At 36.7% G+C, this 24,311-nt stretch overlaps 2 protein-coding genes across 8 annotated transcripts in view; one reads left to right on the top strand and one right to left on the bottom strand.

Annotated features, from left to right (window-relative positions):
* Positions 1-814: 814 nt before the first annotated feature.
* LOC137235971 (uncharacterized) overlaps positions 815-24,311 on the top strand; it is a 114,352-nt gene continuing 90,855 nt past the window's right edge. The window contains exons 1-2 of one of the 7 annotated variants that reach the window (XM_067758691.1): positions 815-1,464; positions 1,509-1,533. In XM_067758691.1, the coding sequence (XP_067614792.1) occupies positions 1,401-1,464; positions 1,509-1,533 (89 nt within the window). In that variant the 5' untranslated portion in view covers positions 815-1,400. Of the gene's footprint in view, positions 1,534-12,219; positions 13,259-24,311 lie in introns of those variants that run through there. The other 6 variants (XM_067758687.1, XM_067758688.1, XM_067758684.1 and 3 more) reach the window with 6 other exon arrangements.
* On the bottom strand, positions 21,824-23,921 carry Nemp (Nuclear envelope integral membrane protein). The gene is made up of 4 exons (XM_067758677.1): positions 23,705-23,921; positions 23,127-23,634; positions 22,599-23,073; positions 21,824-22,546 (listed from the first exon to the last, which is right to left on the bottom strand). The coding sequence occupies exons 1-4, from the start codon at positions 23,793-23,795 to the stop codon at positions 22,007-22,009; spliced, it is 1,614 nt and encodes a 537-aa protein (XP_067614778.1). The 5' UTR covers positions 23,796-23,921; the 3' UTR covers positions 21,824-22,006.

Raw genomic sequence — 24,311 nt, 5'->3', positions numbered from 1 at the left:
GGCCTGTCTAGTCAGGTGGAGTCTACCCATCCTCTTCGCGTATCTTACGCGATGCCATGGGCGCCGTGCTGACTCCTCTAATTTTTGGGCGCCCCCAAACCTGACTCAAGTCTGTCTGTCTACAAGTCTATTAGGCCATCACCCCTACGTCCCCTCTTAAGCCCAGAGCAACACCCACACCAAAGATCCTAAAATCAGCCCTCCATTGCAGTGACCAACGGAAAGCTCAACTCATAAAATTCCAACTCGTTACAAACATATCTTTATTTATAGTTTTTAAAGTTAAACCTATCTCCTACTAAGTGTGATTCCTCAGGTATTTTCACAAAAAAAAAAAGGAAATCTATAGAAAGCTTAGATTCTAACAATTCCTTAATATAAGAATTCCAAAAATATGAATTATCAAAAAAAAAAAAAAACAAAATAAAAATTAAAATTTTGGAAATTAGTCGAAACAACAATACGCTAATCAAAAATCCAACGTTAGTTATCGCTTTAACAACCGATATACAAGCAAATACCCGTATGTTATCTTAACTTAGTATTTGATACCAAAAAGACAAGAAAAATATATTTGATCAAAAAGAAGTTAACGAGAAAAATAATCTGGTGTACGTGAACAGGCACACCCTAATGGTTGTCGTATCTATCTATGTCTTTTAACATCTTTAAAATTACAAAAAAAAAAAAAACAAATTCATATATATGTGGCAGAAACTCAAACGTTAAGCAAAAATTAAAAGTAAATCCCTGACCTAGGCTAAGGCATTAGGTATATCGGTCATTGACATATATGCAAAGAAATGGAACACAAATAGTATTGTCAATTTTCTCACTCACCTGATCTCAGCACATCAGCATTTTAGGCGCCTTCAAGCTGCGGGGACCTGTGAGGAAGGGAAATTTACATACATATGTCTTTGACTACTCATAGAAAAATACCATTTACTGCCTGAGCAAAGGTTCAATGAAGTTTTTAAATGTCACCGTAATCACTAACTCGCGATAGCGGGTGGCGAGTGGGTGAATTACGCAAACCTAACAAAATTACAACCCAAGAGAAAAACGCGAAAAAAATGCAAGTGGCAAAAAAAAAAAAAAAATCGAAAAGAATGCAAATAGAAAATTTAAAACGAGATCGGTGATTAATGTGCTAATGTATATGAGTTGAACATGAACCTAATTAGGCGAACTTAAGTGAAATGCTACGAACTAGGTAAAAAAAAAAATTAAGTGAACAAAGTAAATGAATATATGCTATAACAAAACTATTGACAAAAGTAATAAAAAAATTACAAGAAAACTCCAAAATTAATATTAATAAAAATAATCAAAAAAACAAAAGGGTGAGGCAAAATAGTGCACAAGTCCATACAAAAAAAGGAAAATTCCAATAAAAAATGTGTATTCAAATGCCCTTTCAAATCCGTTCAATGTTGATGGCGTCGGCGATGGTGACGTCTCTCTCTCCCTTCTCCGAACTCTACTGATCGGCGGTCCCAATATTCCGCCGTTCCACCGTGATGTATGCGGGTAAGTATTCTGGCCCGTTTCCTTCGTCCCGCCAGAAAATTCTGCAAACGAAAAAAAACCAAAATGACAAAAATCAATACTTACAGCTGGTGTCTTTGTACATATGTATGTATATACCTCACATAGCAACATATTTTCCCAAGTTCGGTTGAATATCTTCGATACCGAACTTTGGCTTATATGTCGATATGTCGGTATGTACATATGTACATCAAATGCAAAAAAATTTTTAACTTTCATATTGGCTAAACCTCTTGTTCCTTATAATTTTAGCTGAATATTGTTTAATGTGTATTTTTAGGAAGAGTTTATTTAGGCTTAATTATTTAGTTTTATTTTCAAATTAATTTAATTTAGTTTAACTCCATTTTCATTTCAAAAACAAGGTTTTTATCTATTTCAATTGCAAATTTATTTCTAACCGGTGTTGTGTAATTTACTTTCGATTTCACTTTTGCAAGTTTACTTCAAATTAATATCGATTTTATTTTAATTCAATTTAATTTTTGATCTTACTTTGAATAAATTTAATTTAATTAATTTTGGATTTTATTTTAAGAAACTTTATTTCAATTTACTTTTCGTTTTTAATTTAGATACTTTTTATTCGGTTTAATTATGCTTTTATTTTCAATAAATTTATTTTAATTTAATTTTGGAATTTTATTTCACATAACGAACTTTAGGTTACCACTTCTTTTATTTCGAACTAATTTAATTTAAGCTATTTTTGATTTAATTTTCAACACATTAGGTTTATTTAAATTTAGATTGTATTTTAGGCAAATTTAGTTCAATTTCTTTTTGCGTTAATTTTAAATAACTTTTATTTAATTTAATTTAATTTTGATTTTACTTTAACTAAATTTAATTTAATATAAATTTTATTTTTCTTTTTGTATTAATTTTATTTTTAGTTTAATTTACATTTTTTTTTCCAAATAGATTTTATTTTTGGTTTAATTTTGAGTTTTTTTTTCTCTTCTTATTTTTAATGCTATCTTTAGTTTTTTTTTCTATTTTTATTTTAAACACTTCTATTTTATTTATTATTTAATTTTATTTTTATCTTACGTAGGTTTTATTTGCTTTTACATTCTATTTTAAATAAGTTGCAATTCTTAATCAAAAAATTTATTTTATTTAAAATCACGTGTTACACCGTTTTCATTTCATCACAATTTTTATTAATTTTTCTTCACCATTTAAAATTGCTTTTAGTTTATAACACATGCTTTCTTTTATGCACAAAAATCTACTTTATAAAAAAAGGAATTTAAAGATGGAAAAAAAGGTTTATATAAAAGCGCGTTTGATTTTAGTGCAAATTTAATTTCTTATAAAACTATTTAAAACCAAGACAAAAAAAGGGAAATTTACGATTTATTTTTATACTTGATTGAAATTTGAGTGTCCTAAATTCATGCAAAAAAACGTTTTATTTAAATTTAAAGTGAATAACCAAAAAGATTTAATTTAACAATTTTTAAATAAAAAGAATTTTTAGAACTGTGCTACACTTACCGGTGGCAGGATGTTGGAGGGTTTTTTTTCTTTTTCTTCTTCCGTGGGTTTACGGTTTCTTTAATAAAGTGTTTAAAAAGCCGCTACAACGGTACGACCGTATCGGTATTTTTTGCACATAAAAATATATATACATATATTTAATTTTATTTTTTTTTTTTTGACTTGTCTACTTTCACACGCGACTTTTCCGCAGCACGACCACGCACTATTGAGACAACTTTTCTAATGAATTTCTGAGTTTCGGTTACATCTTCACATACCCGTATCTAAACGGAATTCCCTACATTTCACTCAAACACCACACACACATACATACGTACTTTGCTTTCGTTTTTCCACACGCACACACCCACGCATGTGCTTTCGTTTCATCACTTGAACACGCCCACGCATGCGCGTAGCAGCATCCTTCCACTAATGCTGCGCAACACGCCTAGATACCGGGATTAAGATACTTTTGTGTCTGAATGTGTGAATGCATATTGTTTGGTTGCTGGTGATGTTTTTGCCCTTAAGGCTGGCGTAACAGGCTCGCATCCGCCGATGGGGCCTGCTCCATGGAGCGTGTGCGTAAAAAAGTTTCATACGCCACCTTTCCGTTTTGTCTTCTCTAACAGCTCAATGTGTGGCCTCGACCCACGCCTCCATGCCGGGCAAGTAAAAACGTTTAAGTAATGTAAGTAATGTAAGTGTCTACCTACTACTCTATCACACTTCCACTATCCACTTTTGGTCCTAAGCATCTAATTAATAAAATATCACAGTGTTAAGAAAAACTAAGGGTCAAGATTTGTTAGGGTAAATATCACAGATAGGGTTAAGGTCAGAGAACGAAATAAAAATATCACAGTGGGCTATGTATAAATACGTAAATAATCCAAGAACTAAAACTAGATAATAGGGAATAAATAATTGCAACAATAATTCAAAGCGGGTATAATAATCACTACATGGTCAGGTAGGTGTATCCATATAAAATAAAATCACTGGGTTTAAAAAAAAATAAATACTAAATTAATAAGGAACATTTTTGTAAGGTTCGTCAATAAATAATTACATCATCAGGCGTGCTAATAAATAGGTATAAATAAACAAATGTTAGTCAAAAGTTATTCAGACACAACGACACTTAACATATAACATTTAACATATATCTACTACTCTACTTCGCAAAAATGTCTTTAGCATGGTATACCCCGATCTTTTTCCCACTTGAATCATCCAGCTATACATTTGACTTGCTTGGGGGCGAGCTTGGCATTATAATGATCAATCTGAGAACTTTGCTTAAAATTTCGGCGGTACACTACTTGTCCAATTTGAAACCTAACATCTCTACCTCTTGTATCATATACCTTTCTACTACGCTCGTGTGCTAACTTCAGCTCTTTCTTAATTTTTTCCCTAATCAATTGCAACCTATCGCCGTTTGTCTCCACTTCGCAGTCAACATCATTCAGGGAGCCCAACTTCCGGCATAGCTCATATGATGCTGCATGCAGTATCATTGGCATACCGAAAGTGGCCTGATAGGGTGACATGTTGACTGCGGAGTGGACGGCACTTTGCAGAGCAAACGCCGCATCGCTAATGTGTCGGTCCCAGTTCTTTTGGTTTTCATCGATAAATGATCTTACGATCTGTAGTACTGACCGATTCACTCTTTCTGCGGCGTTTCCCTGCGGTACGCTGTCTTGATATGTGTAGTACCATATTTTTCTAGGAGGGTGGCGAAAGTTCCTGAAACGAATTGTCTTCCATTGTCCGAATGGATGTATTCGGGTACCCCGAATATATGGAAGACTTCTCGTTCCAGAAATTTCACCACCTCGGCTGAAGTAGCTTTTCGCATGGGTTTCAAAAACACAAACTTTGTAAAATGATCTAAACATACAAACACGAAGACATTACCATCAGACGTACGAGGATAAGGACCCATAAAATCTACAAACAAACGTTGAAAAGGCCGTTGGGTTAAGTGTTGCTTTCCCATTAGCGGTCTGTGAAAAGCATTTTGCGTTTTACTTTCCGCGCAAACTTCACATCATACATACTTCAGTAACCATTCCTGGCCAGTAATATCTTTCCCGTAACCGCGACAAAGTTTTATGTATGCCCCCATGTCCTGCTGAAGGAGAGCTGTGAGCTGACTCTACCAACCCCTGCCGTAGTCCCGACGGAACCCAAAGCTTCCAGGCATGGTCCGCTTGAAGAGCGTCTCCCCGGTCAAACTGAGTCCGTTTTTATACGTATCCGTCAGATACGCATAAGTCTGGCAACTTGTCCTTGTTATCTGCCACAGTTTTTCGCAATTCGCAGTATTCGTCGGAGTCAAAATATGGCGAGTTTAGACATACGTCCATCACTCTATCACTGGGTATTATTTCTTCCATATCCATTCGGGAAAGGGTATCCGGTACAACGTTCTGCGAGCCTTTCCGATGCTCTATATCAAAGTCGAAGCTTTGGAGTTTTAAACTCCATCTAGCGAGTCGTCCTGCAAGATCCTTTTGATTCATAAGCCATTTTAAACTTGCATGGTCTGTTATTATGGTGAAAGGCAAGCCCTCCACGTAAGATCGAAATCTTTTGACGATTAGAACCGCTGCGTAACACTCCAGCTCGGTGACGCTATAATTTCTCTGAGCCTTGTTTAGTTTTGCTGACATGTAGGCGATTGGTCTCTCGTTATTGTCTTCGTCTAGTTGGAAAAGAACCCCGCCCACTCCGTTTGTCGATGCGTCACATTGAATATAAAACCGTCTGTTGAAGTCCGGATGAGTAAGCACTGGCGCCGATATCAAACTTTGTTTGAGTTTGTCAAATGAAATTTTGGCGTCGTCAGTCATTGTAAATTTCTTAATATTTTCCTTAGTGAGGCAGTTGTGCAGCGGAGCTGCAATAGTCGCGTAATCTTGTATGAAGCGTCGGTACCATCCTGACATGCCCAAGAACCGTCGCAACTGCTTCGGGGTTTTTGGTTCAGGAAAGTCCCTCACAGCTACTACCTTGTTGGCATCCGTACGGATACAGCCATCCCCTACAACATATCCGAGGTATCGGACCTCTTTATAGCAGAATTTACTTTTTTCGATATTTATCGTTAAGTTTGCTTCGCGCAGACACCGAGCGACCTTTTCTAACAAACACATATGGGACGAAAAATCTTCAGAACAAACTAACAAATCATCAAGATACACAAACACACATTCACGTAACACAGCGGGTATAACCTTGTCCATTAATCGACACATTCTTTGTGCCGCGTTGCACAGTCCAAAGGGCATTACTGTAAACTGATAAAGGGGTCTCCCTGGCACAGTGAACGCTGTCTTCTCCCTGGACCTTTTTTCCAACGGAATCTGCCAGAAGGCGTCCTTCAGGTCTATGGCTGATATATACCTCGTATTTTGCAGCCGGCTAAGAATTCCGTCGATATGAGGGATTGGATAGGCGTCCTTGATTGTACGCTCATTAACCTTACGCGCATCAAGACAAAGACGATTTTTGGTCCCTTTTATCACGAGGGATACTGGAGAATTCCAGCTACTATTTGAATCTTCTATTACACCCATGCTAAGTATTCGGTCTAGTTCTGCGTAAACTAGTTTTTGTTTCGCTAGTGAGATGGGGTAATGGCGTTGTTTGACAGGAAGGTTCTCATCGCGTACTTCTATTACATGTTCTTCTAATCTGGTTCGATCTAATCCTAAGACAGTGAACGACGGGAATTGTGCCTTTACCCTCTCTAGAGATACTGTTTGGTCGGGGGTCAACACGTGTTGTACTGCATCAAAAGAAAAATCCCCCTCGGCGGGTATGAGTTCTGCTACGGTCGTGTGGGTTAGTCGAGCTACAGGGACTCTTCCCACTAAATTTAACTCAAACACCCTCCAAAAATCGATTCCGAGGTAAACCTCTTGTTGAAGTCCTGGCACTATCAAGAACTCTAGGTCCCTACACATCTCATTCCACGTCACTGGTAACGTGATAACTCCTTCCACTGGAGTCTCTCCTCCGTTAGCGGTTTTAATCGATCGGTTGGTGATGGGAAAAATCCTTTCCTCATTACCCTCTAAAAATTGTGTGCTATCCTTACCCAGACAACAAGCTCCTGCCCCTGAATCAAGTAAGGCTAGTGCCTCTTTACCCCCCATCTTAACTTGCGCAAAAAATTTATTGTCACCTTTGACTGTAACGATCGTCGATATTATTTTATGCTGAATTCTCCTAAACATTTTCCGCTTCTCCCTCATTTTCTGTAATTTGTTAAAGTTTTTTGTTTTCCTTTTCTTTATTATTTCTTCGCAAAATATCTTCCTACGTGCTTCATCATACTCCATTTTCCTGATGTGTAGGCTCTTCAAATCCCGTTGCTTTCTCTGATCTAAACTACTCTCAGATTTTATACTTCCTTCCCTTTTTAAAATTTTTACTGGTTGTTGTCCGGGCGATCCTTCTCCTGACTGAGTGCCCCGGTCATCTCCGCCAGGTTGCCGTTTCCCTTAGGCGGCTTATAAATGCAAAAAGAGTTGTCCCCCCCACACGAAAAGCAGACCATATTATGAAAGCTGGACTTGCATCGCGTGTCCTTACTAACTTCCGCTGGATTCTTTGCAAAATGGTCAACCGGCATTCCACACGAGAAGCACAACATCAAGTGGAAGGGTGAGGGGCAGAAAGAGTTGATGGTTGGCTTGGAGCCGGCTGCAGGCGCTGTGACAGGTGCATTACGTGATGCCACATTTTGTGTCCTGTTGTCAGGAAGTTGGCCACTGTTCCACCTATTTTTAAACTGTGCCCCTATTGCTTCCAGTGGCTTGGAACTACCCCCTTCCTCTGGGAACGTAACGTCGGGGTAGACCAGCTCACTTACACCCCCTTTGGACCTACTCTTATTTTCTTTAATGACCTTTTCAGCTCGCCTACATTCGGCTTTCAGCTCCGCTATAGTGTCCATTTTTGACGAGAAAGTCAGGTTAGCCAGGTATGGTTTGAGGTTCCCCTTAATTATCCCTACCAGTTCCTTCTCGGGTATTCCTTTCCTCAGCCTAAACGTCAAATTGTGCACGTCCCCATAAAATTCATCAAATCCCTCATTCGCCAACTGTTTACGCTCCATGATTTGCCGAATCACCTCGTAGTCGGTCTCTGCGGTTTTGAAATGGGCTAGCAGTTCTGCCTTCAGATCAAGATACCCGAAGTTCGGATTGTCGAGGATCATGCCGACCAGTACCATTTCAAAGCCGCTCCTAACATGAGGAAATGGAAATCGGTAAACAGTTGATGATGAGAGATTTGATGTTGCTCCCTCATTTTCTCTATCCTAAACAGGAAGCTCTCGACCGAAATCCCCTTGTCCGTCCCGTCAAACTTTATATGCCACTTCTCTAAGTCCATTTTCTTCCAACGTAGTGGCTGTTGTGCGCTTTGGGGTCCTCCGTCGTTTCGTGGCTCTCCTCCGTTGGCCTGCATCGCTGCTCCATCTCTACCTGGCACCCTATTGTTCGGAGTGGACGCTTGATTGGATCGATGATCCAATCCTTGAGCTGCAGAGGTTTCCATGTCGGTGACACGGCCGCTGAGGTTGACTACACAAGTTTTTATAGTTCCTAGCTCATTATTCCACTGGGCCATTAACTCCCCTTGCTGTGCTATCATTGCCATAAGACGTGTCAGTTGCTCGGTGTCCGTCCCAGTGGTCTTTGTGCCCCCTGCTTCCGTCGCAACCTCAGCTGCCGTGGCTCCCGGCGCCTGCTGCTCCAAAGGATCAACGCCCCCCTGTGATCCACGCTGTTCATTGGCGGACATCTCGGCGAGGATTTCGTCGAGCTTGTGAGAGAAACTCAGACTGGCTTCGGCCTGATCCGCTCTTACCCGGCTAACACTGGACACACTAACTTCGCGCACGGCCTCCTCCTCTGGCGAGCTAAAGATCCTGGTTGTACACCGGTTGAAATAGTCCGTGGGAAGGAAATCTACTCTGTGTTCAATCCCTGTATATATTTGGTTGAACAGTGAACCAACCACCTGATTTTCAAGGGCACGCGTAAAAGCACGTGTAAACGACCTGTCTCTAGCAAACAGTCCCAAACCACCTAGTAATCTTTCCTCCCTGTTTTCCTCGTCAGTCATGAATGCAGACTCACGCAACAAACTCACTCTATCTCACACACACACACAGTCAGTCAAACAAAACCGGGGAATTCCGAACCCAATTAATTCAAATAAAAAAAATTTAACCCAATAATTGGAACCGCAAACAAAAGCAAGCGAAATTTTCGAAATTAAATTAAAATTCAAAACAAAGATTAAAACTTGGATTTATATTAAATGAAAAAACTCCAACCAAATAATAAAAAAATTAGAAATGATAAGATGAATAGAAAAAGATTTTTGAATTTAAATTAAAATTCAACAAAAGGCAAAAACAAAAAGGGTTAGAAATTAAAACAAAATTTTAATTCAAAGTAAACAGATTCCACCCAATTATAAAAAAAAGGATAAAAAAATAATAAAGATAATGTAAAATTCTAAATGAAATACAAAACTTTGATTCAAATAAAAAAAAAAATAATAAAAAAGATTAAATTAAAAATTCAGGAATATATATTAAAAATTAAATTAAAATTCAAAGGCAAATGGAACCAAAAACTTGGGAAGGATGTGAAAAAAATTTTCAAAATGAAATAAAAATTCAAAAATAAAATTTATAACATAGATGTAAAGAGAGGGATAATAAATTTTTCGAATTAACTTAAACTTCAAACAACCCAAAAAAGTATAAAAATAGAACCTTAACTCTAAGTTAAATAAAAACCTCCACCAATATATAAAGAAACAACAAGATTGCAATAATTTGACTTAAAATTCAAAGTAGGAACCTTCAACTGAATAATTGGAAAAGGATTAAAAGTAATAATTTTTAAAGTTAGATTAATGCTTAGAAGTACCAACTAAGACTTAAATTAAAATTCAAGGGTAAAGGTAACCTAGCAATTTTGGGACAAAAAAAATTCAAAGGACGAAAAAAAGAAAGGCTAAAATTAGAACTTAAACATCAATTCAGGGTTAGAATTCAAGGGATTAGGTTTCGAAGGCCGCAGCTTCGATGAAACAAAAATGACTGGGATTAAATATAAATTCCCAAATAGCAAAAAAAGTAGATATATAGGACCAAAAATGAAAATCAAATTTTCAAAATTTAATTAATACTTGAAGACAGCAAAATTAAAACTATGTTTCAATTCAAAAAAAAAAACTACAACAATTCACGAAATTGAACTTTGGATTTCAACAACAAATTTATAGCCTTAAGTTTAAATTAAACGTAACGTTCTCTAAATTAATTCGAAAATCAAAGTAATACGAGAACCTAACAATTTTCGAAATTACGATAAATTCCGAAATAAAAGTACAAAAACTTGAACTGAATTTGAAACTTAACTTTCACAAAAAATTATAAACGTCAGTTACTGCGAGAAATTAATTTTAAATTCCTAAAAAAAATTCCGCAAAAACCAAGGGAAAATTCAAGCCAAGGCACTGCTGAAAGTCGTTGACTACTAAAGTCCCTTGACCGCAGCCTAAACAAAATTTTCCACTAAACTCAAAATATTCGTAGATTTCAGATTTCATATATATGCATGTATTTCTAAGAAAAATGTGTTTATATGTAAATATACGTATGTCAAAAATGGGTATGGATATATGTATATGTTTAACTACAGATACGTACAACAAAATCATATGATGAATAGTAATATGAAGGAAATATGTTTTTTATGGCTTCAAAAACGAATTTTTAACTGATATTTTCCATCTCTCCAAAAAGGAAATCAAAAAATTGAATTTCTAATTTCTTGAAAAAAAATATATTTATTTGCTTTGGTGTGTAATGGGTGTTGATCTTGACGAGGTCATTGTGGGAGGGATTCTTACGTCCGTATGTCTCTAGCATCAAGTCAGTCTTCATGCAGTCCGTGGAAGTGTGGCCCGACACGCTCGTGGACTGATCCCAAAGTGTGGATGCCACACTTCCCTACTCCTATCTATCGTGGTGACGTCTCAAGCCTCAGCCATCGGAAATGCTGGATCTCCGATGACGTAGCCTGGGCATTTCGCCACGATCCTCTACTAAAGTCCGTCTTCTAGCTAAGTGCCATATCAGGTACCACCTAATCAAATCGTTCCAAATCCGAGAAAGGAATCCTGATATGGTCACCTAGCTAATCTCCTATCCTCATGTCATGATAACACTTGTCGACCAGGCGAACCTAATCGACGATGCTATCATGACGGTCCCTGTCCAAGTCGGTAGGAGGAAATTAGGGTCGGAAATACCGAAATAACAAGATAGGAAAACATGGACAGCTAAAGACGAAACAGTAGTAAAAGTGGGGAAAAGGAAAGCGGTAAGTTAGAAGAAATTATGGTAAATTGAAAAGATTATTGGGCTATGTCGTTGGGCGCCATTGTTATGTAGCTGGCTTTCAGTGGTAAGACAGAGGTGGCGTGTGGCATGGTGGCAAGCCCTGCTAGCTCGTCGGACGGGGTGGGGTTTTGCGCACGAGCCTTACCAACAACTACACTAACAAAAAAGTAGAGTTCATGCCAAGTTCTAAAAAGAAAAGGGGAAAGCTGAAAGAGATACAATAGACGTAAGGGTAGCAGAGAGATAAAGGAGGGGGAAATCAAAAAAAAGGGGGAAAAAGGTGGAGGCCTGTCTAGTCAGTTGGAGTCTACCCACCCTCTTCGCGTATCTTACGCGATGCCATGGGCGCCGTGCTGACTCCTCTAATTTTACGGCGCCCCCAAACCTGACTCAAGTCTGTCTGTCTACAAGTCTATTAGGCCATCGCCCCTACGTCCCCTCTTAAGCCCAGAGCAACACCCACACCAAAGATCCTAAAATCAGCCCTCCATTGCAGTGACCAACGGAAAGCTCAACTCATAAAATTCCAACTCGTTACAAACATATCTTTATTCATAGTTTTTAAAGTTAAACCTATCTCCTACTAAGTGTGATTCCTCAGGTATTTTCACACAAAAAAAAAGGAAATCTATAGAAAGCTTAGATTCTAACAATTCCTTAATATAAGAATTCCAAAAATATGAATTATCCAAAAAAAAAAAAACAAAATAAAAATTGAAAGTTTGGAAATTAGTCGAAACAACAATACGCTAATCAAAAATCCAACGTTAGTTATCGCTTTAACAACCGATATACAAGCAAATACCCGTATGTTATCTTAACTTAGTATTTGATACCAAAAAGACAAGAACAATATATTTGATCAAAAAGAAGTTAACGAGAAAAATAATCTGGTGTACGTGAACAGGCACACCCTAATGGTTGCCGTATCTATCTATGTCTTTTAACATCTTTAAAATTACAAAAAAAAAAACAAATTCATATATATGTGGCAGAAACTCAAACGTTAAGCAAAAATTAAAAGTAAATCCCTGACCTAGGCTAAGGCATTAGGTATATCGGTCATTGACATATATGCAAAGAAATGGAACACAAATAGTATTGTCAATTTTCTCACTCACCTGATCTCAGCACATCAGCATTTTAGGCGCCTTCAAGCTGCGGGGACCTGTGAGGAAGGGAAATTTACATACATATGTCTTTGACTACTCATAGAAAAATACCATTTACTGCCTGAGCAAAGGTTCAATGAAGTTTTTAAATGTCACCGTAATCACTAACTCGCGATAGCGGGTGGCGAGTGGGTGAATTACGCAAACAAAAATACAACCCAAGAGAAAAACGCGAAAAAAAATGCAAGTGGCCAAAAAAAAAAAATCGAAAAGAATGGAAATAGAAAATTTAAAACGAGATCGGTGATTAACGTGCTAATGTATATGAGTTGAACATGAACCTAATTAGGCGAACTTAAGTGAAATGCTACGAACTAGGTAAAAAAAAAATTAAGTGAACAAAGTAAATGAATATATGCTATAACAAAACTATTGACAAAAATTAATAAAAAAATTACAAGAAAACTCCAAAATTAATATTAATAATAATAATCAAAAAAACAAAAGGGTGAGGCAAAATAGTGCACAAGTCCATACAAAAAAAAGGAAAATTCCAATAAAAAATGTGTATTCAAAGGCCCTTTCAAATGCGTTCAATGTTGATGGCGTCGGCGATGGTGACGTCTCCGCTGTTCCACCGTGATGTATGCGGGTAAGTATTCTGACCCGTTTCCTTCGTCCCGCCAGAAAATTCTGCAAACGAAAAAAAACCAAAATGACAAAAATCAAGATTTACAGCTGGTGTCTTTGTACATATGTATATACCTCACATAGCAACATATTTTCCCAAGTTCGGTTGAATATCTTCGATACCGAACTTTGGCTTATATGTCGATATGTCGGTATGTACATATGTATATCAAATGCAAAAAAATTTTTAACTTTCATATTGGCTAAACCTCTTGTTCCTTTTAATTTTAGCTGAATATTGTTTAATGTGTATTTTTAGGAAGAGTTTATTTAGGCTTAATTATTTAGTTTTATTTTTAAATTAATTTAATTTACAATTGTTTTAATTTAATTTAATTTAGTTTAACTCCATTTTCATTTCAAAAACAAGGTTTTTATCTATTTCAATTGAAAATTTATTTCTAACCGGTGTTGTGTAATTTACTTTCGATTTCACTTTTAGCAAGTTTACTTCAAATTAATATCGATTTTATTTTAATTCAATTTAATTTTTGATCTTACTTTGAATAAATTTAATTTAATTAATTTTGGATTTTATTTTAAGAAACTTTATTTCAATTTACTTTTCGTTTTTAAATTAGATACTTTTTATTCGGTTTAATTTTGCTTTTATTTTCAATAAATTTATTTTAATTTAATTTTATTTTACATAACGAACTTTAGGTTACCACTTCTTTTATTTCGAACTAATTTATTTTAAGCTACTTTTGATTTAATTTTCAACACATTAGGTTTATTTAAATTTAGATTTTATTTTAGGCAAATTTAGTTCAATTTCTTTTTGCGTTAATTTTAAATAACTTTTATTTAATTTAATTTAATTTTGATTTTACTTTAACTAAATTTAATTTAATATAAATTTTATTTTTCTTTTTGTATTAATTTTATTTTTAGTTTAATTTACATTTTTTTCCAAATAGATTTTGTTTTTGGTTTAATTTTGAGTTTTTTTTCTCTATTTTTATTTTAAACACTTCTATTTTATTTATTATTTAATTTTATTTTTATCTTACGTAGGTTTTATTTGCTTTTACATTCTATTTTAAATAAGTTGCAATTCTTAATCAAAAAATTTATTTTATTTAAAATCACGTGTTATACCGTTTTCATTTCATCACAATTTTTATTAATTTTTCTTCACCATTTAAAATTGCTTTTAGTTTATAACACCTTTGGTTTACACACATGCTTTCTTTTATGCACAAAAATCTACTTTATAAAAAAAGGAATTTAAAGATGGAAAAAAAGGTTTATATAAAAGCGCGTTTGATTTTAGTGCAAATTTAATTTCTTATAAAACTATTTAAAACCAAGACAAAAAAGGGAAATTTACGATTTATTTTTATACTTGATTGAAATATGAGTGTCCTAAATTCATGCAAAAAAAGCTTTTATTTAAATTTAAAGTGAATAACCAAAAAGATTTAATTTAACAATTTTTAAATAAAAAGAATTTTTATAACTGTGTTACACTTACCGGTGGCAGGATGTTGGAGGGTTTTTTTTCTTTTTCTTCTTCCGTGGGTTTACGGTTTCTTTAATAAAGTGTTTAAAAAGCCGCTACAACGGTACGACCGTATCGGTATTTTTTGCACATAAAAATATATATATATTTAATTTTATATTTTTTTTTTTGATTTGACTACTTTCACACGCGACTTTTCCGCAGCAACGACCACGCACTATTGAGACAACTTTTCTAATGAATTTCTGAGTTTCGGTTAAATCTTCACATACCCGTATCTAAACGGAATTCCCTACATTTCACTCAAACACCACACACACATACGTACTTTGCTTTCGTTTTTCCACACGCACACACCCACGCATGTGCTTTCGTTTCATCACTTGAACACGCCCACGCATGCGCGTAGCAGCATCCTTCCACTAATGCTGCGCAACACGCCTAGATACCGGGATTAAAATACTTTTGTGTCTGAATGTGTTAATGCATATGGTTTGGTTGCTGGTGATGTTTTTGCCCTTAAGGCTGGCGTAACAATATCTCGAAAAGGCGACCACCTATAGAACTAAGGCCCACTCCCTTTTAAAGAGACTCATTAACACCTTTCATTTGATACCCATTTCGTACAAACAAAGTCTAGAGTGACCACCTTTCTAGAGTGACCACCTTTCGTTTGATACCCATATTGTACAAACGCAATCTAGAGTCATCCCTGGTCCACCTTTATGCCGATATCTCGAAAAAGCGACCACCTATACAACTACAACCACTACCTTTTAAAACCCTCATTAATACTTTTAATTTGGTACCCATATCGTACAAACACATTCTAGAGCCACCCCTGGTCCACCTTTATGGCGATATCTCGAAAAGGCGTCCACATATAGAACTAAGCCCCACGCCCTTTTGAAATACTCATTAACACCTTTCGTTTGATACGCATATTGTACAAACGCATTCTAGAGTCACCCCTGGTCCACCTTTATGCTGATATCTCGAAAAGGCGACCACCTATACAACTACAACCACTCCCTTTTAAAACCCTCATTAATGCCTTTAATTTGATACCCATATCCTACAAACACATTCTAGAGTCAGCCCTGGCCCACCTTTATGGCGATATCTCGAAAGGGCGTCCACCTATAGAACTAAGCCCCACGCCCTTTTGAAATACTCATTAGCACCTTTCGTTTGATACGCATATTGTACAAACGCATTCTAGAGTCACCCCTGGTCCACCTTTATGCCGATATCTCGAAAAGGCGACCACCTATACAACTACAACCACTCCCTTTTAAAACCCTCATTAATACCTTTCGTTTGATACCAATATTGTACAAACGCATTCTAGAGTCACCCCTGGTCCACCTTTATGGCGATATCTCGAAAAGGCGTCCACCTATAGAACTAAGGCCCACTCCCTTTTAAAATGCTCATTAACCCTTCATTTCATACCCATATAGTACAAACAAATTCTAGGGTCACCCCTGGTCCACCTTTATGGTGATATCTCGAAACGGCGTCCACCTATGGAACTAAGGATCACTCCCTTTTAAAATACTCATTAACACCTTTAATTTTATACCCATATCGTACAAACAAATTCTAGAGTAACCCCTGGTCCACCTTTATGCCGATATCTCGAAAAGGCGACCACCTATACAACTACCACCACTCCCTTTTAAAACCCTCAGTAATACCTTTAATTTGATACCCATAACGTACAAACACATTCTAGAGTCACCCCTAGTCCACCTTTATGGCGGTATCTCGAAAAGGCATCTACCTATAGAACTAAGGCCCACTCCCTTTTAAAATGCTCATTAAACCCTTTCATTTGATACCCATATCGTAAAAACAAATTCTAGGGTCACCCCTGGTCCACCTTTATGGCGATATCTCGAAACGGCGTCCACCTATGGAAATAAGGATCACTCCCTTTTAAAATACTCATTAACACCTTTCATTTGATACCCATATCGTACAAACAAATTCTAGAATCAACTTGATCCACCTTTATGGCGATATCCCTAAATGGTGTCCACCTATAGAACTATGGCCCACTCCCTCGTAAAATACTCTTTAATACCTTTCATTTGATACACATGTCATACAAACACATTCCAGGGTTACCCTCGGTTCATTTTCCCACATGGTTATTTTCCCGTATGTTGTCACCATAGCTCTCAACTGGGTATGTAATGTTCGGTTACACCCGAACTTAACCTTCCTTACTTGTTATATATGTAACTGAAAAATTATTTTTAATTTGGAATAGAAGATAGATCCATTTCGAAGGTTGCTAAACCTTCATCGTCAGTATGCTTTAGGCACGCTGTGCTGTATACCTAAATGGCGGCATGCAATGTATGAACTTAGTCGACTTTTAAAGTTAAAATTCCTGTTGCAACCTACTTATAGTTGTTTTTATATAGCAGAGTTTAACAACTCAAAATCTAAAGTAGGATTGATTTTTAAGAAAAAAAGCTTTTAATTTAATTTTAATAATTAAAGAACGGTAAAAACGGGCTTTCCGAGATACTGAACCATTTTATGAAATGATGTATATTGGAACGATTTTCCGTCATCCCTTGTCAAATTTGGTTTTGGGACAAACCGGTTTCGGCGTCGATGTCGGTGTCGATTTTCATTCTGATCTGTTGTTGTCGTTTGTCCTGTATTTATAGTTCGTAAGTACATGAGCAGGTATTGTCAAAATTGATGCTTGTGTATATTTAGTTATATGTGTATGTGCTGTGTGTTCATTCAGAACCGAGGGTGGTTTACTAATCGATTTGTGTGGCTGACTCGGGTAGGTAAAAATCCGTAATTTTAGTCGTTTGACCTTCTTTGTGGGCTTGCTGTTTTGGTGTTAATTTTTTTGTGTTTATTTATTGTTGTGTGTTTGTCTGTTGTACCTGTGTGATTACTTTGTTTCTTGTAAACAAGTTTTAAAGGCTCGAATATTGTGTCAGAAATTGTGTTTATCTGTTCGTTTATTATTCTACAGTCGAATGTTTTCTGTTTGTAGATTTCCATGTTTTCGAGTACGTTGAGACGTCGGCCTTTTGCTTGTATGTGAAGAACCCTAACTGTTTTATTGATGTTTGCTGGGGAACATTCAATCTCGACCATGTGATTCGCGAAGTTTTTTAGATATCATTTTAAAACAACCGGAAATCCTCTTTTCCTGGTTAAGTACAACCTTCTTTAGATGTTGCAAATTTCAATGACCCGATTTCAAAAGAAACAAACATTTTTCTATCCGATGGATCTTAGGGTGTACATTTATGTATAAATGGGGTATTATTACAAATTCCCCTACTAGTTTGGAGTCTGAAAGATGTGTAACAAGTTAAGATCTAGCCTTTAAGATGTTACTTTAGCTAAACTTATATTTTAAGAACATTTTTTAGTATAAAGAAGTGTTTTGAATGTAAAACATGCATTAAAGTCTACAACACAAATTTTATATGTATGTAAAATGAAACAAATCTTATACATATATACACATACATACTTATATGTATATGTGTTTCTTCTGGAAATGTGCTTTTCACTAAACTCCTCCTAAACGATTCGCTTGAAATTCGGTACAGAGCTACTCCTCTGATAAAGACATTATTTGAGAAACTTTTCTTTCCGGGAAATGGATCAGGGACCGACTTATTCCAAAAAATCTAATTTTTGGTGAAACTCGGTACGAGGTACCACTTGACAAAGGCCGACCTATTCTAAATAAAACAGTTAATAGTGCGATTTGCTTGAAATTTGGTATATGGCTCATTGTTTGAGAAACTTTTCTTTCCGAGAAGTAGACCACGGACCGACCTATTCAAAAAAATCCTATTTATGGTAAAATTCGCTTGAAGTTCGGTACGGAGGTACCTCTCTCACGACGATATTAATTGAGAAACTTTTCTTTCCGGAAAGTGGACCAGGGTCTGAACTTTTGTAATAAATCGTTGTTATTGACCGATATGTTGGAATTTCTTTTTTTTTCTGTCCGGAAAGTGGACGAGGGCTCGACCTATTTGAAATAATCGTATTTATGGTGCGATTTGCTTGAAATTTAGTACAAGAGCTTGTCTTCGACAAGCTATATATTTGGAAAAATTTCTTTCCGTCATGTGGACCAAGTTCCTACCTATTCCAAAAATCGTACTTTTGGTGCAATTTTGTATTGTCCAGGCAGTCTTTCGAAAAATAGAAAATAAGATCTCGGAGTGGGAATTGAAGAGGGGAAGAGAAGGGAGAGTTGGGAGAAGAAAAAAAAGTGTGTGTAGAAAAAGGAGATAAAAATGAAGAAAGTTCAAGGGGAAGATGGGAAGGAGAGGAAGCATGTGCAAGGATGGAGATAAAGGTTCAGGGAGAGGAAAGAAAGTGAAAGTAAGAGAGGGAAAAATCAAGAAGATTTGGAGGAGAAACAGGGATCAAATATGGGGAGACAGAGAGAGAGGCAAGAAGTTAAAATTTCATTCATTTTGTAGACAAATGTCTCTATTTACTGGAATAGTAATAACGTCGCAGGGGGGTATATTATCGGGCAGGAGAACGGGTCAATCGAGAACGTAAAGGAGGGAGAGGAGAAGTTAGGGAGAGGGAGCATGAGTGAAAAGGGGGTCAGCAGGTTAGGGGGTCAGAAAATACCCGCGTTAGGTATGCCTGTCGTAAGAGGCGACTAAAATACCAGATTCAAGGGTTGTGTAGCGCAATCCTTTCAGGTTGCCAGCGAAATATATATCTTCCCCAAAGTCAATTGTCAACCTCACCTATCCGTGGCGAATCTTGTTTCATCAACAGCCGAGGCTCTGGCGACCCCAAACTCCTCATGGATCTAGGGGGTGGGAGGGCGGGTTGGCCAAGAAGATCGTATATGGTCATAACAAATCGTTCCCGAGATGGTCGGGCTTGGTACCGGAACGTATCGGATCTGCATTCGGCAAAGGACATTCAACATCGATAACACTCCCCAAGGCCTTCAGGGAGTGTCCTTATCGCTACAACAACAACAGTGAAAAGAAGGGATGGAAAATAAGGAGATGGAGAAAGATAATGGAAAGGGGGAAGTGAATAAAAGGAAAAAAAAAGTGGCGATAGGAAGGAGGAAAGACAGGGATCAAATATGGGAGAAAAGGGGAGAAGCAAGAAGTTATAATTTTATTCATTTTGTAAAACCAACAATATGACAAACGTCTCTGTTTACTGGGATAGTAATACCGTCGCAGGGGGGAATATTATCGGGCAGGAGAACGGGTCAATCGAGTACTAAAGGAGGGAGAGGGAGCACAAGTGAAAAGAAGGGATGGAAAATAAGGAGATGGAGAAAGAGAATGGAAAGGGAGATGTGAATAAAAGGATAAAGAAAAGGGGCGATAGGGGGAGCGAGAGTAAGAAGTAAAAACTTCTTAAAAGTGCGATAAAAGACGATTTTAAAAATTGCTTTGGTTTCATATACATACATACATAGTTTCGTAAAGGTTTATACAAAGATATTAAGGGAACTCAACATTTTGTGCAAATGAGCTAGCATCATTGCATTACAAACTTATGTAACGTCTACAAACATAAGTAGTTTAACAAAAAAAAAAGACCCCTCCAGTTTTTTCGGTTGTTTTTAAGAGCTACAATTTCCGAAGTTCAAACTGTAGCATTTCGAACACCAATCGCTACCGCGCCTCCTGGCTCTCACACCGTATGCCAGCACAGAACCTTTAGGACTGCAACATCGAATTTTTACCTTCTTCGACGCCACTTTCCTAGAACCTTTAAGACTTACTACGAAGATTTTCCGGAGGATGTTTTTGTCGCTGAGCTACATAGAGTATTCGCATTACAAGAGATTATTCGAATTACCAAAGATACACCTAAAAACCGTTAAAGACGACTATTCGGGTTAGGGGATCAGAATATACCCGCGGTAGGTATGCCTGTCGTAAGAGGCGACTAAAATACCAGATTCAAGGGGCTGTGTAGCGCAACCTTTCAGGTTGCCAGCGCAATATATAGCTTCTCCAAACCCAATTGTCAACCTCACCTATCCGCGGCGAAACCTGTTTCACTAACAGACGAGGCTCTGGCGACCCCAAGCTCTTCATGGAACTTGGGGGTAGGGAGGGAGGGAATGGCCTGAAGATTTAACGCGGCCACATAAATCTTTCCCGAGATGGTCGGGCTAGCACCTTAATGGTGCTATGGTACCGGAGCGTACCGGATTTGTATCAGGCAAAGGACCATCACATCGATAACACTCCCCAAAACCTTCGGGGAGCAACCGTATCGCTACAACAACAACCACTATTCGGCCAAGGATTTCGGGCAAAAGTCTAGTTGAGGGGTCGACTGCTAATACGCTACCGAATATCGAGAGAGGTGTCAAACGACGCGTCTTGACATCAGTATTACTAATCCAATATCAGCAGAATCATCGAAATACACTTCCTCAGCAGAGAATCTGGTATGTACGGCGATTAGCACGCCTCCACCATCTCTGTTTTGTCGATCTTTTCTAAAGATCTCATATGAGTCTGCTAATATCTCAGAGTTAAACACCGTTGGTTTCAACCATGTCTCAGTAAAAACCAAAACGTCATAACAGAAGTCATGACTTCGTAGAAAAAAATCCACTAATATCTATGCTTATTATAGTAAGTGTGTATAAAACAGGAATGTTGATAAAAGGTATTGTTTTTGGAAACAAAATTTGTTGCTGATAGACAAATTTTCATAGTGGGAATTAACACCATTTGAGCTAAGTTTTAATGCTGGCATTAATGTCATATATGAAAGGCGGGTTAGAGATCACTTTACCATCTAAAAATTATTTTAGTTAAAATTGCTGATGAAGGGTATTGAATATTAGCCGATATGCTCCCTTTGCTACTTTCGTAAGCAGCGCGACCCTGTATGCAAATCATCGTATCAGTTATTTTCCTGAATCAGTGAGCACGTAAATTCTGTACGCTGTAGCTTCCTTTGGTTCTTTAGAGCATAACCGCAAAACTGGAACGCAAGTTACCCGAATAACATAGAGCCATAGTGAAATTTGAGAATATATATATATTACTTTTGGCCCCAGAGAAATTCGCTTCGTTCGAAGAGATTTATTAAGTTTCTTATATACATCTCAATAACAAGCAAACTAGCGCATTTATAATAAAGTGAAGAGTAAATTATTTCTTCTATATATATATAAATATTTTTGGTTGTCGTATATTCATTTCGCTTGTTTATGCCTTAAGGTGTTTAATATTCATCACTTTCGGAGCCGTTATTATAGTAAGACTTTTTATTTAAATAATCATAATGAAAACGGCTTAGGTACTTCTTATTTGTTTCTGCTGTGCTGGATGCTCGCTGATCTGTTCGGTTTTGCTGGTATTTTCGGGCAGGTAAGCTTTTAACCTTTTCTACAGGCAAATAAATGTGCTGTTTTCCTATATGTTTTACGTTATTTTTGGTAATAGCATTAAATGTTTCGGGCTGTCTTTGTATATCATTATTTCCGAAACTGTCCTCGCTGGCATTCTCGTCTTCGCTCATTTTGGCGTTAGTAACATTCTTCTTTGCTTTTGGGGATAGAATTTGATCATATTTAAAATAACATGCATTCGATTTTTGACTATTTTCCAACATATTCTCATCTCCGTTTTCACTAAAATCTGAATCGTCAATCGTATTAGTTTGTATAAAACTTTCAAAGGCAGCCGTTTCTTCATCACGGAGATGTGAATCTCCCTCAACAAAGGATGCAAATCGCAGAGGATCACTCAGTTTAGAGATTATCTATAGAGGTTAAAATATAAAATACTAATATATTTCATGTCATAACGTTTACCTTCCACTGCTTGCAGTCAGGACTACTGGCGTAAGCACGCAAATCGTTTAGTGCCTTTGCAGTTTCAATAATGCTTTGTTCATGATATTCTTCCATTGTAAGTAAACGTCTTTGCTTTGGAAAAAATCTTCTATACGCGGAACGAAATTTGTGCAAAATATAGTGTGGGAAAAAGTGGATAAGTGAAGTAATAACAGCAGCTGTAGCACTTGCTTCTTGGTAGTGGCTTGCAAAATATATTAAAGTTATGGCCATAATTTGTAAGACCCATTTTATGATGTTTTTCGACCGCTGGTTTTTTGGTGGTCCAATGCGGTAACAGAAAAAGAAGGCTACCACTCCGCTAATAAATATATACCAAACCACATATGTGCGATATATTTGAAATATTACATGTAAATTTTCCCAAAGTCGTTGAATTATATAAAAACCAAGTGTCCATCCTCCAAGCATCATACCATACATCAAGGGACGTCTATAATTATGTACCTGAATGAAGTGTGCACAAACAGAAAAATGTCAGCTTACCGTGGCATTAATTTGCTGGAAAGCCAGATTAAAAGCATAAATGAACAACAAATTCCAAGAACGATACCAGTTAAGTAATAAAACATTTTGTTATGGCTAAGTTTTCCAGAAAAGAGAAAAACTGAGACTCCTACTCCAAACTGAACTAATCGAAAATAATCAACTCGAGATTGGTGTAGCCGAACGCGATATGACAACTCAGTGTCAATCCCAATGCACTGTTGATTGAATGGTGGGAGATGCAGTCTCGTTCGTTTTTGAGTAAAGAGATTAAAGCTAAATAAGGATTGTCGTTCATCGAAGTGCTGTCGAACTTCAGTTGGCGTCGCACCTTCATACTGTGTAAATTCATCGCGTTCAATTTCCAACTGAAGTTCAACACTTTCAAAGAAGTTAATTAATTTTTTTGAAGATCCTCGATAGCAGTATATACGCATTTCTTTATCGAAAAATCCTCGTCGCGTCTTTGGTTGATAATCCACAATTGTACTGGGTTCCAAATATGTCACTAATAAAATAGTAAATATGGAATATAAGTATCTTCCGCTGTGCAAAATTTTTTTAAATAATACACGTACCTTGAGGTCGGGCAGAATCATCCACAACAAAGGCTCCTAATGACTTATGGCAATACCCAAAAATATATAATACAAAGAGGGGAAACATCATTGTTCAACCACTATCATGAAGACGCCTAAATTGTAGCAGCTTCTAAGATTTTTATTCATATAATTTAGGAATATTGTCAACACTAAAAAAATTTAAGAAGTAGCCACTTTTGCATATGACAGCAAGATATCGATTAATAGAAAATTGATATTGGGAATAATCGATCTTAGCCGCTTTTGTGAATATGACAAGAAGATATCGACTAATAAAGAATTGATATTCGCACTAATCGATCTTTCACTTAGGCCCAGTTTTTTAGTAAAAGTTCATCTGAGTTTACCAGTTAAACTACGCTCATGACACTATGGTAGTTGGTTAAGCTAAGATTAAACTAAGTTTGCTTAAACTAGTCAAATTTAAACTCCAGTTAAACTACTGAGCAGTTTTTCAGTCACAGTTTAAGGCCGCCTTTGGGGTATGCTGTTTTGAGCAGCAACATTGGTTTTTTTATTATCTAGATAATTTGTAGATACGGCAACAGCTGGATTTTGTTTACCCAACAAACATGGAAAAAAA

This window comes from Eurosta solidaginis, unplaced genomic scaffold (assembly GCF_040869045.1).
Source record: "Eurosta solidaginis isolate ZX-2024a unplaced genomic scaffold, ASM4086904v1 ctg00001119.1, whole genome shotgun sequence".
NCBI lineage: Eukaryota > Metazoa > Arthropoda > Insecta > Diptera > Tephritidae > Eurosta > Eurosta solidaginis.
The sequence above is the reverse complement of the archived record's forward strand: the minus strand, read 5'-3'. Positions and strand labels throughout refer to the sequence as shown.

Coding starts and splice junctions, on each gene's coding strand:
- Nemp (XM_067758677.1), bottom strand. CDS start 23,795: ATGATGTTTCCCCTCTTTGTATTATATATTTTTGGGTATTGCCATAAG. Junction 23,074..23,126: donor TCCAGCAAATTAATGCCACG/GTAAGCTGACAT, acceptor ACATAATTATAG/ACGTCCCTTGATGTATGGTA. Junction 22,547..22,598: donor CTGACTGCAAGCAGTGGAAG/GTAAACGTTATG, acceptor TAACCTCTATAG/ATAATCTCTAAACTGAGTGA.